The sequence below is a fragment of the Enhydra lutris genome, unplaced genomic scaffold (assembly GCF_002288905.1).
Source record: "Enhydra lutris kenyoni isolate GAN:26980312 unplaced genomic scaffold, ASM228890v2 scaffoldscaffold34, whole genome shotgun sequence".
In the NCBI taxonomy this organism is placed as follows: domain Eukaryota; kingdom Metazoa; phylum Chordata; class Mammalia; order Carnivora; family Mustelidae; genus Enhydra; species Enhydra lutris.
Window position 1 is genome coordinate 10,270,184 of NW_019154118.1, and position 18,044 is coordinate 10,288,227.

Below are 18,044 nucleotides of genomic sequence, written 5' to 3' on the forward strand. Positions count from 1 at the left end.
GGGTCATAGGGAAGCTCTATTTTTAATTTCTTGAGGAATCTCCACACTGTTCTCCAAAGAGGCTGCACCAACTTGCATTCCCACCAACAGTGTAAGAGGGTTCCCCTTTCTCCACATCCCCTCCAACACATGTTGTTTCCTGTCTTGCTAATTTTGGCCATTCTAACTGGTGTAAGATGGTATCTCAATGTGGTTTTAATTTGAATCTCCCTGATGGCTAGTGATGATGAACATTTTTTCATGTGTCTGTTAGCCATTTGTATGTCTTCATTGGAGAAGTGTCTGTTCATATCTTCTGCCCATTATTTGACATGATTATCTGTTTTGTGTGTGTTTAGTTTGAGAAGTTCTTTATAGATCCTGGATATCAGCCTTTTGTCTGTACTGTCATTTGCAAATATCTTCTCCCATTCTGTGGGTTACCTTTTTGTTTTGTTGACTGTTCCCTTTGCTGTGCAGAAGCTTTTGATCTTGATGAAGTCCCCAAAGTTCATTTTCGCTTTTGTTTCCTTTGCCTTTGGAGACATATCTTGAAAGAAGTTGCTGTGGCTGATATTGAAGAGGTTACTGCCTATGTTTTCCTCTGTGATTCTGATGGATTCCACTTTGAGTTCTTTTATCTATTTCAAGTTTATCTTTGTGTACAGTGTAAGAGAATGGTCGAGTTTCATTCTTCTACATATAGCTGTTGAATTTTCCCAGCACCATTTATTGAAGAGACTGTCTTTTTCCCACTGTATATTTTTTCCTGCTTTGTTGGAGATTATTTTACCATGGAGTTGAGGTTCCATATTTGGGCTCTCTACTCTGTTCCACTGGTTTATGTGTCTGTTTTTATGCCAGTACCATGCTGTCTTGGTGATCACAGCTTTGTAGTAAAGCTTGAAATCAAGCAACGTGATGCTGCCAGTTTTGTTTTTCTTTTTCAACATTGCTACAAGTATTTTTGAACATGAAGCATTAGGAATATGGTACTTAGCATTTACTGATTGCTTATATATTCTTTTTTTTTAAGGTGGTAAAGAAAGATTTTATTCAGAAACTATTGCAATAGGGAAAAAGAGACTTCAGTATCAAATTGAGCTCAATTCCAAATATAAGGACAAATGGGAATTTATAAAAAAAGAGTAAGGGGAAGAGATCAATGGATGGAAAATTACTAAGAGGAGACATCAAGGGTAGGGCAATTCTTGCTAAACTCAATAGGATTCAAAGCCAAGGTTATCAGATATCAAGTGTAGGGGACTCTCTAAATCAAAGCAGCAAGATTCTTGCTAGGAATGGACTCAGCAAAGATGGATGTGAAAATCTAAGGTCAGGTCCTAGCTGAGAAGAAGACAAAGACATTGGCCTGTCTAAAGTTTCATCAAGGAGAGATTCTTCCTCCAACTCCATTTCAACAGATACACCCCTGTTCACATTCCTACTCTGGCTTGGTGTTCTTTGAACTTCGGAGTCCAGGCATATATTCTAATGAACATATTCTTTTGTTTCTCTTGGTCTTTCCCTCTCTCTTTCTTCCAGGCTTTAGAACTCCATGAAAGGCAAGCCAATTGAAGTTAAATAGCTATGATTTCTGGTTTTGGCCATGACAAATAACTTATATTGGGCTTGCCATCTTACCAAATGCAATTAAAAAGCTAGACAATATATGTAAAATAATTGCTTTAAAGTAATACAGTAACAGTAAGGGATTTTATCACCCCATTTACCAGCATTACCCTGATACCAAAACATCCAGAGAAAATCAACAAAGAAATATTGGCTTCAAATGACATATGAGACTAGATGGACCTAACAGACTTATACAGAACATTCCACCCCCAAACAGCAAAATACACATTCTTTTCAAATACACATGGAACATTCTTCAGGAGGCATCACATGTTAGGGTACAAAACAAACCTCAATAAATTAAAAAAGACTGAAATCATATCATACATATTTTCTGACCATAATGGCATAAAACTAGAAATTGATCACACAAAAAATCTGGAACAACAAAAATACATGAAGGCTAAACATCATGCTACTGACCACTGAGTGGGTCAACCAAGAAACCACAGAGGAAATTAAAAAATACATCAAGAAAAACAAAAATGAAAACACAACATTCCAAAATCTTTGGGATATAGCAAAAGTGGTTTTAAGAGAGCCACTTAGAGCAATTCAGGCCTAGTAAAGAAACAAGAAAGGTTTCAAATAAACAACCCAACTTACATCTAAAGGAGCTAGAAAAAGAAGAACAAACAAAGCCCCAAAACAGGAGAAGGAAGGAATTAAAAAAGATTAGAGTAGAAATAAATGAAACAGAGACTAAAAAAAAAAAAAAAAAAAAAAATAGGACAGATAAATGAAAACAGGAGCAGGTTCTTTGAAAAGATCAACAAAATTGATAAACCTTTAATCAGATTCATCAAGAAAAAGAAAGGACTCAAACAAAATTAGAAATGAGGGAAAAGAAATAACTGACACCACAGACATACAAAAGAGTATAAGAGGTAATTATGAAAAAGTATATGCCAACAAATTGGACAACCTAGAAGAAATGGATAAATTTCTAGAAATATACAACCTTCCAAAATGGAATCAGAAGGAAATAGAAAATTTGAAGACTGATTACTAGCAAATAAAAATTGAATCAGAAAGAAAAACAACAAAACCTTTTAATATATAAAAGTCCAGGGCCAGATGGTTTTATGGATGAATTCTACCAAACATTTAAAGAGTATTTTATATGTGTTCCTCTTAAACTATTCCAAAAAGTAGAAGTGTAAGGAAAGCTTCCCAATTCATTCTATTGGAGGCCAGCATTACCCTGATACCAAAACAGATATACTACAAAAAAAAAGGAGAACTATAGGCCAGTAGCTCTGATGAACAAGGATCCAAAAATTCTAAACAAAATATTAGCCCACCAAACCCAACAATACATTAAAAAAAAAATGATTCACTGCAATCAAACGGGATTTATTTCAGGGATGCAAAGGGTGGTTCTAGATTCATAAATCAAGCAAGGTGGTACATCACTTCAATATGAGAAGGATAAAAACAATATGATCATTTCATCTATTATTTTCAAAATTCTTCTTTCCCCCAATTCTCACTCAACTCACCTTTTAAAACTCTAATTACACATATTTTGGACCATTTAGCATTGTTCTAAGGATTCTGGTTGCTGTATTCCTCTTTATTATTATCTTTTCTACATGTATTTTCGTATGGATTATTTCTGTTGATCTGTTTCATTTTCAGTATCCTTTCTTTGGTTGTGTCTAGTCTGCTATTAAACCAACCTAATGAATTCTTTAATTCCAATATTCTCAGATTTAAAAATTTTTAAAAATTTTCCTTTTTTATTGTTTTTATAAATCTTTTGGGATTTTCCATCTGTTAGTCAATTTAGTATTGCTTTTGTCTAAATTTCCATAAATAATAGTTATTTTAAAGTCTCTGTACACTAACTGCAACATTAAGGTCACATGTGCATCTGCTTTTACTGAATATTTTTACCTCTTGATTAAGGGTCATATTTTTTTGCATCTTTGTATTTCTAGTAATTTTTTATTTTATGATGCTGGAATTGTCAATATATTGTGGATTATGTTATTCTTCTCTACAGATGGTTGCATTTTGTTCTGGGATGCAGTTAATTTACTAGCAGATCACCTCCATCCTGCTGAGACCTGGATTTAGTCTTTGTTATGATGGGTCTAGTTCCATTTTGCCCTTAGCCTGATGGCATAGTCCTCAATCCTAGGGTATGGAATTTAGGGGTCTCATCTTAATGTCTAGTTTGTTCATCAAAGCTTCTCCACTCTCACTAGGCCAGAAGTCTAACAGCTCCCCAGTACGGTGCATCCTCTGTGACCTCCATTCAGTTCCTAGATTCCCAACAGCTGTTGTGTCCTAGACATCTGGAGTTTTGTCATGCACATACAAAATTTAGAATTCAGCTATGAACTCAAAGAAATCCTCAATGCACATGCCTGAGGATTCTTCTCTTTGTTTTTTCCCTCTCCATCCCTTGCTCCACGGATTCCAGCTCTCAGGAGAAACTGGAAACTTGGAGACCTAAATTCGATCTGTGACCTTGGGCAAATGGTTTTACTTCTTGGGCTCTCTTAGTGTCTCTGTATGTAAGATAGGGGTAATTATTAGTTCTGTGGATCTATAAGTTGCTGACATTGTAATCATTTGAGAAGATTAAAAAAATACAGCTATGGTACTCATATCTATACAGATTCTGATTCAGAAGGTATGGGTGGTAGCCCAGAATTCCTTTTGGTAAACACTCTAATAATTGTAGTGTTCAGCCAGGTTTGGGAAATACTGGATTTGATAATTTCCCAAGTCTTTTCAGGTCTAAAATTCTGTTAGTGTGTGGGCTTGATATTAAAGTAACTATAACTCTGAGATATCAAGTCATAGGATAGACAATTTTTGTCAAGGCAGAGCTGGTGTGAAGAGAAAAAGACAGAAAAAGACAAAAATAACAGAAGAGGAAGAATAAATTTGGATATGTCCCTACATTGAAATCTGATCCATTAGGATTCAATCTGAGAGCACTAGAAGCTAGAAAGTAGAGAGTAGTGCTCCAAGAAAAGTGGGTTGAACGTACGGACAGTCAAAAGGAGTTCTGATCTGGAAGAGATTATGCTGAGTGAAATAAATCAAGCAGAGAGAGTCAATTATCATATGGTTTCACTTATTTGTGAAGCATAACAAATAGCATGGAGGACAAGGGGAGATGGAGAGGAGAAGGAAGTTGAGGGAAATTGGAAGGGGAGGTGAACCATGAGAGACTATGGACTTTGAAAAACAATCTGAGGGTTTTGAAGGGGTGGGGGTTGGGAGGTTGGGGGAACCAGGTGGTGGGTATTAGAGAGTGCACGGATTGCATGGAGCACTGGGTGTGGTGCAAAAACAATGAATACTGTTATGCTGAAAAGAAAAAAAAAAGGAGTTCTGATCAGTTAGTGATTTAGAAAAAAGCTGTTCTTGGCAGAGATTGGGAGCATTTACCTGATAGATATTGTTACCATTCAACTTACACTCCATGGAAAGAGAGGGTTAGGGGATCAGAGATAAATATAGTGCAATTATTCCTAGAATGAACTGGGATATGATTAGATTATTGAATGTCCTACCCTAATTTATGATAGCACTTTGTGTTAATCTTTCTTTAATCTAATCACTTCTTTTCATTAAAGTCACTGCGTATTTATTTGTTGCTTTGCAGGAGTCTGCCAGATCTGGCAAGATCCAAGATCCAAGGTTCCTAACTTCATGGATTTTCAGTAACTCTCATCAGGAGGAAGCTTAGTCTAGTGGTTACAAATCATTTGGGGCCTGGAGTTACAAATCCAGGGGTCTGGAGTCAGATACATCTATGCATGTGGGCTCTGAAACAAATTGTCTGTGAGCAACTTATGTTTAAAGTGAGTATCATTATTGTGAAGAATTAATAAGGATATATTTATATAGTGTTTTGGATCTTGGCAGCCAGGAGTCAGTAGAAGGGTTCTGTGTCATATACATTACTATGTATTCAAGAAATAGTAATGTTGAAAATTTTTTTTCACAAAGATTTTTCTTTTAATAGTACTGGATAAGTGTTAGTTAAAGTAATTGCCTTTACAAGCCAAATCAAGCAATATCAAAGGTATAAACAAACATTTCTTACTCCTTTGGGAAAGTAATCTCTGATGAAATTCTTTTCAGGGAGTCTCTGTCTTAATTATCAGGCCACCGAGACCTGTAACCCTGATAAAATTCCTTATTCTCCTATTGCCCTCTGGTCAAGAAAAGGCACTGTCTCTTTCCTTATAGCTAGAGGGGCTTTTGGGCAAATTAACAATTGGAAATCATGTTCTTCAGTGCAGAAAGGCCTACAAGATAACTTAGATTTTCTGATCCTCTGCACCAGATTGAGAGGAGAGAGTTCTTAGCTCAACCTAGCATTTGCTATTTATTATGGTCATTTTTGGGTTCCATGACAATTGTGGTCAAGAAACAGTAGAGAATAGCTTTATAGCTCTGAACTAAAGGAGGGTGAATATGTTCCTAATCCTGGTGAGTCAGGTAACATAGTGGTTATGAATGCAGATGTGAGAGACTGCCAAAGTTCACATTCTGCCTGCACCTCAGTATTATGGGGACTTGTGCTAGTTACCTAACTCCTTTGTCTCATTAGCAAAGTGGGGATAATAATACTTTCACATAGCTCTAAGTGCATAGCCTCTCATAGGAACACCTTAAATAAGTGTTAGCTTTAAAAAATGATCATTAAACCCCTTGCTCTAGGAGAGATTAGGAAAATGTGGCCTCACCTTCTTGACTGACAGCAGTGACCCAGTGCTGGGGGTTCTGAGAAGAAACAGTGTCTTCTGATAGGAATCTCTTCAGGAAAGAGGCTCAGGTGTCAGCAATGGAAGCACAGGCAGGAGAGAGGACAGAAAATGGACTAACTTAAATACCTAAAAGACATCTACACATGGATATGAATAAATTACTGTTTTCTCTTTGGAGGAAAAGTTTAGCCTCTAACCGTTCCCTCTGTAAGTTAAAGTCACTTGGGCTGTAAGATAGATCCATAGCAAATAGTAAAAGCCTTCCTAGCATAGTAACATTCAAGTCTCTCTGTGGATTCCATTTTCCAGAATGGGGGATGGATACTGAGAGTGGTGGTGTTTCTTTCTCACTGGTTCTCTTTTCTTTTCCCCAGACTGCCCTTCTTTCACCCACCCGCAGGAGGGGAATGGCAGCTAAAAACTCTTCTGTGACAGAGTTTATCTTCGCAGGCTTAACAGACCAGCCGGGACTCCAGATCCCTCTCTTCTCCCTGTTTCTAGGTATCTACATGGTCACTCTGCTGGGGAATCTGGGCCTGATAACCCTGATTGGGTTAAATTCTCACCTACACACCCTCATGTACTTTTTTCTCTTCAACCTCTCCTTGGTAGATTTCTGTTACTCCACTACCATCACCCCCAGAATGCTGAAGAGTTTCATCTCAAAGAAGAATATCATCTTGCATGCAGAGTGTATGACTCAATTCTTTTTCTTCTGCTTCTTCATCATTTCTGAGTCGTTCCTCCTGTCAGCAATGGCATATGACCGCTATGTCGCCATTGGTGTACACTGTCACCATGACTCCTCAGGTCTGTTTATTTCTTTTGTTGGGTGTCTATGTGATGGGGTTTTCAGGGGCCACGGTCCATATGGGAAGCATAGCAAGTCTGACTTTCTGTCATGACAATCTTGTCAATCATTTTATGTGCGACATCTTTCCTCTCCTTGAGCTCTCCTGCAACAGCACTTACGTGCACGAGCTGGTGGTCTTTGTACGTGTGGCCATTGACATTGGAATGCCCATTGTCACCATCTTCATCTCTTATGGTCTGATTCTTTCCAGCATTCTCCACATTCACTCCGAGGGCAGGTCCAAAGCTTTTATTACGTGCAGCTCTCACATAATTGTGGTATCTCTTTTCTTTGGTTCTGGGGCTTTTGCGTATCTCAAACCACCTTCCACTTTTCCCCTTAACCAAGGGAAAGTGTCCTCTCTGTTCTATACCATTGTGGTGCCCATGTTAAACCCCCTGATCTACAGTTTGAGGAACAAGGATGTCAAAGTTACCTTGAGGAAAACCTTGGAAAGAAAAATATTTTTTTGAGAAAGTAGTATTTGGAGAAGGAGATACAATGTTTTATTAGTGTGTGTGTGTGTGTGTGTGTGTGTGTGTGTGTGTGTATTTTCAATGAGGGATCTAAGTTCCAGTTTTTTTTTCTCTTCTGTACAGAAAGAAAATTTTAAGTCTTTATGTTCAGATGAATGTTTAATGCATATCTATTTTCATTGTTCCTTGACACACCTCAGCTATTCCAAGATTGTCTTACACATTTTTTCTATAATCACAAATCATTTAATCTTGTATGGGGCTTATAAACCATTTTATCTAACTTCTTCATTTAATAAGCACTGGAAATTTAGAAATATTATGTATGTTCTCCAGGGCCTTACACCCAACTTGTTCCACAAAGGAGACTAGAATCCAGACCCTTGAGAATTCTAATCTACATTGTTTTCCTTTCTGACAATTTTCTTGCTTTTTTGCTGCCCTTGCAGATTTCTTTTAACAATCTGGTTCTATTTATAGTAATTTAATGTAACTTCTCCATAAATAACTTTTTAAAAACAGCTTTTTAATATTAAATTTTTTCTTTTTTAAAGTCTTTATTTTAATTCCAGTTAGTTAATATACAGTGTTATATTAGTTTCAGGTGTACAATATAGTGATTCAACAGTTTCATTTATCACCCTGTGTTCATCACAGTAAGTGCACTCCTTATTTCCCATCACCTATTTCACCCCCCCCCCCACTTCCTTCTGGTAACCATCAGTTTATTCTCTACAGTTAAGAGTTTGTTTCTTGCTTTGTCTCTTTCTCTCACTGTCTAATTTTTTTCCCCTTTGCTTGTTCATTTTGTATCTTAAATTCCACATATGAATGATATAATTCAGTATTTGTCTTTTTCTGAGTGACTTATCTTGCTTAGCATAATATTTTCTAGCTCCATCCATGTTGTTGCAAATGGCAAGATTTCATTCTTTTTTATGGCTGAATAGTATTCCATTGTACATATATACCACATCTTCTTCTTTTTTTTAAAATTTCTTTTCAGCTTAACAGTATTCATTGTTTTTGCACCACACCCAGTGCTCCATGCAATCCATGCCCTCTCCAATACCCACCACCTGGTTCCCCCAACCTCCCACCTCCCACCCCTTCAAAACCTCAGATTGTTTTTCAGATCCATAGTCTCTCATAGTTCCCCTCCCCTTCCAATTTCTCCCAACTCCCTTCTCTCCATCTCCCCTTGTCCTCCATGCTATTTGTTATGCTCCACAAATAAGTGAAACTATATGATAACTGACTCTCTCTGCTTGACTTATTTCACTCAGCATAATCTCTTCCAGTCCCGTCCATGTTGATACAAAAGTTGGGTATTCATCCTTTCTGATGGAGGCATAATACTCCACCGTGTATATGAATCACATCTTCCTTATCCATTCGTCCGTTGAAGGGCATCTTGGTTCTTTCCACAGTTTGGCAACCATGGCCATTGCTGCTATAAACATTGGGGTCCAGATGGCCCTTCTTTTCACTACATTGTATCTTTGGGATAAATACCCAGTGGTGCAATTGCAGGGTTATAGGGAAGCTCTATTTTTAATTTCTTGAGGAATCTCCACACTGTTCTCCAAAGTGGCTGCACCAACTTGCATTCCCACCAACAGTGTAAGAGGGTTCCCCTTTCTCCACATCCTCTCCAACGCATGTTGTTTCCCGTCTTGCTAATTTTGGCCATTCTAACTGGTGTAAGGTGGTATCTCAATGTGGTTTTAATTTGAATCTCCCTGATGGCTAGTGATGATGAACATTTTTTCATGTGTCTGATAGCCATTTGTATGTCTTCATTGGAGAAGTGTCTGTTCATGTCTTCTGCCCATTTTTTGACATGATTATCTGTTTTGTGTGTGTTGAGTTTGAGAAGTTCTTTATAGATCCTGGATATCAGCCTTTTGTCTGTACTGTCATTTGCAAATATCTTCTCCCATTCCGTGGGTTGCCTCTTTGTTTTCTTGACTGTTTCCTTTGCTGTGCATAAGCTTTTGATCTTGATGAAGTCCCCAAAGTTCATCTTCGCTTTTGTTTCCTTATACCACATCTTCTTTAACCATTCATTAATCAATGGACACTTGGGCTGCTTCCATATCTTGGTTATTGTAAACAATGCTGTTATAAACACACAGGGTACATGTATCCCTTTGAATTAATGTTGTATTCTTTTGGTAAATACCCAGTAATGCAATTGCTAGATCATAAGATAGTTCTTTTTTTTTTTAATCATTTTTTAAAATTTATTTTCAGCATAACAGTATTCATTGTTTTTGTACCACACCCAGTGCTCCATGCAGTCCGAGTCCTCTCTAATACCCACCACCTGGTTCCCCCAACCTCCCACCCCCACACCTCTTCAAACCCTTCAGATTGTTTTTCAGAGTCCATAGTCTTTCGTTGTTCACCTCTCCTTCCAATTTCCCCCAACTCCCTTCTCCTAACTCCCCATGTCCTCCATGCTATTTGTTATGCTCCACAAATAAGTGAAACCATACGATAATTGACTCTCTCTGCTTGACTTATTTCACTCAGCATAATCTCTTCCAGTCCTGTCCATGTTGCTACAAAAGTTGGGTGTTCATCCTTTCTGATGGAGGCATAATACTCCATAGTGTATATGGACCACATCTTCCTTATCCATTCGTCCGTTGAAGGGCATCTTGGTTCTTTCCAGTTTGGCGACCGTGGCCATTGCTGCTATAAACATTGGGGTCCAGATGGCCCTTCTTTTCACTACATCTGTATCTTTGGGGTAAATACCCAGTAGTGCAATTGCAGGGTCATAGGGAAGTTCTATTTTTAATTTCTTGAGGAATCTCCACACTGTTCTCCAAAGAGGCTGCACCAACTTGCATTCCCACCAACAGTGTAAGAGGGTTCCCCTTTCTCCACATCCCCTCCAACACATGTTGTTTCCTGTTCATAAGGTAGTTCTTTTATAACTTTTTGAGGAACCTCCATACTGTTTTCTAGAGTGGCTGTACCAGTTTGCATTCCCGCCAACAGTGTAAGAGGGTTTTCCTTTCTTTGCATCCTCACTAACACCTGTTGTTCCTTGTGTTGTTGATTTTATTTAACAATTAATATTTTATTTAACCATCTGGCAAGTGTGAGGTGATGTCTCATTGTAGTTTCGATCTGCATTTCCCTGATGATAAATGATGAGCATCCTCTCATGGGTCTGTTGGCCATCTGGATGTCTTCTTTGGAAAATACCTGTTCATGTCTTCTGCCCATTTTATTTTATTTTAAATTTTATTTTATTTTTTTCGGGGTTCCAAGATTCATTGTTTATGCACCACACCGAGTGTTCCATGCAATACATGTTCTGCCCATTTTTAAATTGGATTATTTGTTTTTTGGGTGTTGAGTTTGATAAGTTTTTTATATATTTTGGATGCTAACCATTTACCAGATATATCATTTGGAAATATCTCTCATTGTATAGATTGCCTTTTAGTTTTGCTGGTTATTTCTTTCAGTGCAGAAGCTTTTTATTTTGATGTAGTCCCAGTAGTTTATTTTTGCTTTTGTTTCCCTTGCCTCCAGAGATATTGAGAAATAAGTTACTATAGCTGAGGCAAAAGAAGTTAGTGCCTGTGTTCTCTTCTAGGATTTTTATGGTTTCAGGTCTCACATTTAAGTCTTTAATATATTTTGAATTTATTTTTGTGTATGGTGTAAGAAAGTGGTCCAGTTCCATTCTTTTGCGTGTTGCTGTCCAGTTTTCCTAACACTGTTTGTTGAACAGACTGTGTTTTTCCCTTTGGATATTCTCTACTGCTTTGTCAAAGGTAAATTGGCCATATAACTGTGGGATTATTTCTGGATTTTCCATCCTGTTCCATTGATATATGTGTCTATTTTTGTGCCAGTACCATACTGTTTTGATTACTATAGATTTGTAATGCAACTTGAACTCTGGAATTGTGACGCCTTCAGCTTTGCTTTTCTTTTCCAAGATTGCTTTGGGCATTTGGGGTCTTTGTGGTTCTATACAAATTTTAAGGTTGTTCTAGTTCTGAGAAAAATGCTGTTGGAATTTTGATGCAGACTGCATTCAATGTGTAGATTGCTTTGGGTAATACAGACATTTTAACAATATTTGTTCTTCCAATCCATGAGCATGGAATGTCTTTCCGTTTCTTTCTGTTGTCTTGAATTTCTGTTGTAAGAGTTCTATAGTTTTTAGGATACAGATCTTTTACCTCTTTGGTTAAGTTTGTTCCTAGGTATCTTATGGTTTTTGGTGTAATTGTAAATGGGATCAATTCCTTGATTTCTCTTTCTGCTGCTTCATTATCAGTGTATAGAAATACAACATATTTCTTTATATTGATTTTTGTATCCTGTAATTTTACTGAAATTACTTACCAGTTCTAGCAGGTTTTCTTTGTGCGGGGGGGACTCTTCAGGTTTTTCTATATAGAGTATGTCATCTGCAAATAGGGGAAAGTTGTACTTTTTCTTAATAATTTTGATTGCCTTTATTTCTTTTTGTTCTCTGATTGCTATGGCTAGGTCTTCCAGTATTATGTTGAATAAAAGTGGTGAGAGTGAACATCCTTGTCTTGTTTCTGGCCTTAGGGGAAAAGCTACTGTTCTCTGGTTTCCATTTTATTTATTTCTGCTCTGGTCTTTGTTATTTCTTTCCTTCTGCTAACTTTGCACTTACATGTTCTTTTTCTAACTCCTTGGGGTGTGAAGTTAGGTTATTTGATTGTTTTTCGTCTTTCTTTTTTCTTTGTGTCGGTGTTTATTGCCATAAACTTCCCTCTTAAAATTGCTTTTGCTGAAGTCCATACATTTGGTATGCTGTGTTGGTGTTTCATTTGTCTCAGAATATTTTTGATTTCTTCTTTGACCCATCAGGTTAAAGGTATTTATGAATTTTCCAGCTTTCCTCCTGTTATTAACAGTTTCATACCATGTGGTTGGAAAAGATACTTGGTATGAGTTTAGTGTTTTTGAAATTTCTTTCTTTTTAAAGATTTTATCCATTTATTTGAGAAAGTGTGTGTGTGTGAGAGAGAGAGAACATGATGGGGGACTGGGAGAGGGAGAAGCAGACTCCTGCTGAGCAGGGAGCCTAATGGGGGACCCAATCCTGGGACTCTGGGGTTATGACCTGAGCCGAAGGCAGATGCCCAAATGACTGAGCTACCTGGGCCCCAGTATTTTAAAAATTTATAAGATGTGTTTATAACCTATGATATGATTTATCCTGGAAAATGTTGTGTATGCATTTGAGAAGAACATGTATTCTGCTGCTGTTAGATGGTATGTTCTGTGTAAGTCTGCTGGGTCCATTTGGTCTAAATTATAGCTCAAGTTTAACATCTCCTTATTGAGTTTCTGCATGAATAAGCTCTCCATTTTTGAAAGTGGGGTATCAAAATCCCCTACTTTTAAAAAAAGTTTTAATTTATATTCCAGTTAGTTAACAAACAATGTAACATTAGTTTCAGGTGTATAATATAGTGATTCAACACTTCCGTTCAACACCCAGTGCTCATCACAAGTGCACTCCTTAACCCTCACCTATTTAACCCAGTCCCCCATGCAGGTCCCTCCAGTAACCATCAGTTTGTTTCTATAGTTAAGGGTCTGTTTCTTGGTCTGCCTCTCTCTCGTTCTCGCTTTCTCCTTTTCCTGTACTCTTTTGTACTGCAATATATTACTCCCTTCAGATCCTTTAGTATTTGACTAATATGTTTAGTTCATATACTTTCTGATTTTAATAGTCTCTTGATGAATTGACTCCTTCTCATTGTATAATGACCTTCATTATCTCTTGTGAACATTTTTAACCTGCAGTCTATTTTGTTGAATATAACTATAGCTACCCTTGCTCTCTTTTGATTTCCATTTGCACGGAGCATCCTTTTTCATCCCTTCACTTTGAGTCAGTGTTTGCTTTTAAGCTGAAGTCTCTTGTAGGCAACATATAATTGGGTCTTGTTTTTTGTTTTGTTTTGTTTTTGATGATTTTATTCACTTATTTGAGAGCAAGAGAGAGTGAGAGTGAGCACACAAGCGGGGGGGCAAGGGCAGAGGGAGAGAGAGAAGACTCTGTTTGATCCCAGGACTCTGAGATCATGGTCTGAATTGAAGACGGATATTTACTGACTGAATCACCCAGTAGCCCCAGGTCTTATTTTTTTTAATCCATCAAGCCACTCTATGCCTTTTGATTGCAGAATTTAATTCATTTAAATTAAGAGTAATTATTGATAGATAAGGACTTACTAATGCTAGGTTATTAACTGTTTTCTGGCTGTTTTGTAATTCCCTTCTATCTTTTTTAGTTTCTTGCTACCTTCTTTTGTGATCTTCCAAAGTGGTATGCTTTGATCTGCTTCTCTTAATCTTTTGTGGATCTACTGTAGGTTTTTGTTTTGTGGTTACCAGGAGATTCACATAAAACAACTTATAGATATAACAGTCTATATTACACTAATAGCAATGTAACATTAATTGCATACAAAACTCTACCCTTTTATTCTTCTCCTTTTATGTTTTTGATGTCATAATTAACCTTTTTTATATAGTGTATCCATTAACAAATTATTGTTAAGTATAGTTATTTTAATGATTTTATCCTTTATACTAGAATTAAGTGGTTAAGATACCACCAGATTATATACTGACCTTTACAGATACCTAGTATATTTTCATGTTATTAATTTATATCCTTTCATTAACTTGAAGAACTCCTATTAACATTTCTTAGAGGCAGGTCTAGTGGTAATTAACTCCCCTAGCCCCTAAGTGTGGCTTCAAATGTAAACCAACTAATCCAAGACCCATACTCCTGTAACTGCCTTTATCAAGCTGTAAAACTCCAGGATACTATCCATATACTATAACCATCCCAGAGCTCCTATGCCCCAGAATCAGCTGAAATTATTTAAACTAGCCAATCCTGCTTACTCTGTCTTGCCCATTCTTTCTTATAGAAAACAGAAAGTGTCTTGTCCAATTTTCCCTCTGTCTCATGATCAATTCTAGTGCTTTCCTGTGTGGTCCCTGTAGTATGCGGCATGCTCCCTTCTGTTGGTAGCTGTGAATATGAAACGCTGTCTTACGAAAATAAATTGTTTTCCTTTAGAGCAGTTGTAAGCTCACAGCAAATTGTGTAGAAGTGTAGAGATTTTCCCATATATCTCTTGCTTTCCCACATGCACAGCCTCCCCCATTATCAACAACCCCATCACAGTTGTACATTTGATATAATTGAACATAGTCCATAGTTTACCTTAGGGTTCATTTGGTGTTGTTGTTTTATGGTTTGGATGACTGTATAATGACATGTATGTTTTATATGTATACCATTATAGTGTCACACATAGCTTCTTTGCCCTAACAATCCTCTGTGCTCCAGAAGTCCATCCCTTCTTCCCCAGAGACCCTGACAGCCATTAAAATCTCCAATGTCTCCATAGCTTTACTTTTTTCAGATTTTCAGGGTAGGCTTCTTTAACTTCTTAATATGCATTTAAGTTTCTTCCATGTCTTTTCATGATTTGATAGCTTATTTCTTTTTAGCACTAAATAATATTCCATTGTCTGGATACACTATAGCTTATTTACTCATTCACAAACTGAAGGACATCTTGGTTACTTCCAAGTTTTAGCAATTATGAATACAGCTGCTATAAACACCCATGCATAGATTTTTAAAAAGAATTTTTTTTATTAACATATAATGTATTATTAGCCCCACCATGCATAGATTTTTCAATTCCTTTGGGTAAGTACCAAGGAGCACAATTGCAGATTGTATGGTAATTGTATGTTAAGTTTGTAAGAAACTGCCAAACTCTCTTCCACAGTGGCTGTATCATTTTCCATTCTCACTAGCAACGAATAAGAGTTCTTGCTGCTCTACATCTACACCATTGTATGGTGTTGTTAGTATTCTTGATTTTGGTTATTCTAATAGGTGTGTAGTAGTATCTCATTGTTTTAATTTGCATTTCCCTGATGACAATGATGTGAGGCATCTTTTCATATGCTTCTTTTCCATCTGTATATCTTCTTTGCTGTGGTATCTGTTAAGGTCTTTAGCCCATTTTTAAATAAATTTTAAATTTAAAATTTTTCATTGTTTAGTTCTAAGTGTTTGTGTTTGGATAACAGTTCTTTATCATATTTATCTTTTGCAAATATTTGCTTGCAAGTTATCTTTTCAATGTCAGTCAACTCCTCACCTGTTGGCAAAGGTTTTATAATATTGTAATTTACTATTTTATAATAAAACTTATATTTAAAACACCATCTTTTACCCTCACTGTCCAAGATTACATTTGGACTTGTCTACCTCTCAAAGTTTAAACTAGAAAGAAAAGCCAGATCCTCTTCTTTTTTCCATTTCTGACCTCTTAAAGGTTATTTTTCAGGATCCATTTATCCCCTTGGTGGCTGGCACTGGCAACTCTTTGATTCTCAGAAGAACTCAGTCGGGCTCCTCATTGTTTTTGCAGTAAAAGAAAGCATCTGAGTTTGGATTAAAATCAGCCTGATTACAAAGCCTACATAGTTTTCACTGTATGATGTCGCTGCTAGATTTTTATATCTCTTGAGAATCAAGTTTTCATTTTAACCTGGAGCTCATCTAGATTTGTGACCACAGATTTCTAAGCATTGTGATAAACATTAGAGAACATGATTTTTTTGAGTCAGTCTACATATGTGTTTGCCTCTTTTTTCTACCTGTTACTAACCATGCAGGTTTGATCTAAGTATTTTCATCTTTTTAAATTTCTGTGTATTTATTTGTACAATGAAAACAATACCTCCCTAACATGGTTATTGTGAATATAAATTGCATGATATATTGTAATTTTTAGCATAGAGCCAGGTACTTCTGTTACTTCTCTTTTCATTTTTGCCTCTGATTACATAAGAAAAATATCTCATGGGCCATGATACTATTTTTTGGGTTTACCCATAACAAGTAAAAAAAGGGACCCATTTCATGAGTTTCTCAATACCTCAAGGCTGAAGTAGGGAATATTATTAACAACTGAGATAGATAGCTGAGGCTCAGAGATATTAAGTAGCTTTCAATTTATAGTAAATATGGCAGAAAATTTTATTTGAATGTTAACTGATTCTGTCCATCATTCTGTTTAGAGATTTTATTTATTTATTTATTTATTTATTTATTTATTTGAGAGAGAGAGAGAGAGAAAGAGAGAAAGAGCTAGAGAGAGCACAAGCAGGTGGTGGGGAGAGGGAGAGGGAGAAGCAGACTCCTCCTGAGCAGGGAGACTCATCATTCTGTTTAGATATCGAGATTTTGCAATTCTTCTTCCCTTAGTCTACCCATCAGAAAAAGTTAAGCCGACTTTTAGATAGTTTTAACCAGAGATCTGGAGTGGGGTCAACAAAACCATCAGAGCTCTGTACTGAAAAGAGGAAGATTAAGTTTAAAACTGGGTACTCTCAATGGTGAGATCTACAGATTCTTTCAACTTCTGGATTCTAAGAATGTTTGTAGCCAGCCTGATTATGAGTATCCTCCCTGACTCCCTGAGATGAGAAGATTGTTGGGCTCTTCTCTGATGAAATGAACCTGCCTAAGAAAATAGAACTACAAATATTGTATTATGGTTGGTCCCAAATAAAGTGGGCCACAAAGATCACACTTCCCTGAAAACAAAGTCCACTAGTTGACAAGTCTAACCCAGTTACAATAATTGTTCAGCCAGCTCGTTACTGTCAAATATTTGAGGATAGCTAAGGATCACTAGCCATTAGAGGGATGATTGTATATTTAAAAAAAAAGACAAAAAATAATTGGGAAATAGAATGTTACATGGCAGTTACCCTCTCACTTTGCTTAGGGAAGTAGCCTATGTCTGCTCTAATGTGAGAAGCCAGAGAAGTGCCATGTTTATCAGCCATACTCATGGTGATTGCAATGGGCAAGGAGTTCCTAAAGAGCTGTCCATGTAGGCAGCCTTCTGGGCATGGATTTTGGAGAAACAGATGCTGGGACAGGAATACAGTGTTGACACAGCCCTGAATTAGAACAGAGGAGTAGGAGGAGCTTGAGGAATAATCATCTGGGAGTCTCTAGAAACCCTTTCTTTAGTTTTTTATTTACTTTCCTGATTTTCTCATCGGTCCTCCTCCCATGCATCTGCTTTTTATGGTTGGAAACTGCTGGGCCATAATTGTAAAGAGCATGACAGGAGCTAGCATTTTGCAGCTTGCCATAGGTCAGCCAAATGTTCCAATTCTGTTTCCTGGTCTAAAAGCTCTTTCCTCTCAAAGGTTCCCCTGGACTCCCAGCCAGATCAGCAGGGGGCTGTCTCTGCTGCATTTTGGCATCAGTCTAATTTGATG

The 18,044-nt window shown here is 37.0% G+C and overlaps 1 protein-coding gene across 1 annotated transcript; it reads left to right on the top strand.

Moving 5' to 3' along the window:
* Positions 1-6,760: 6,760 nt before the first annotated feature.
* Positions 6,761-7,679, top strand: LOC111153987 (olfactory receptor 8B12-like). Its single transcript, XM_022513340.1, is given in 2 exon segments — positions 6,761-7,131; positions 7,133-7,679. Coding segments are annotated over 2 exon segments (918 nt in total).
* The last annotated feature ends 10,365 nt before the right edge of the window (positions 7,680-18,044 follow it).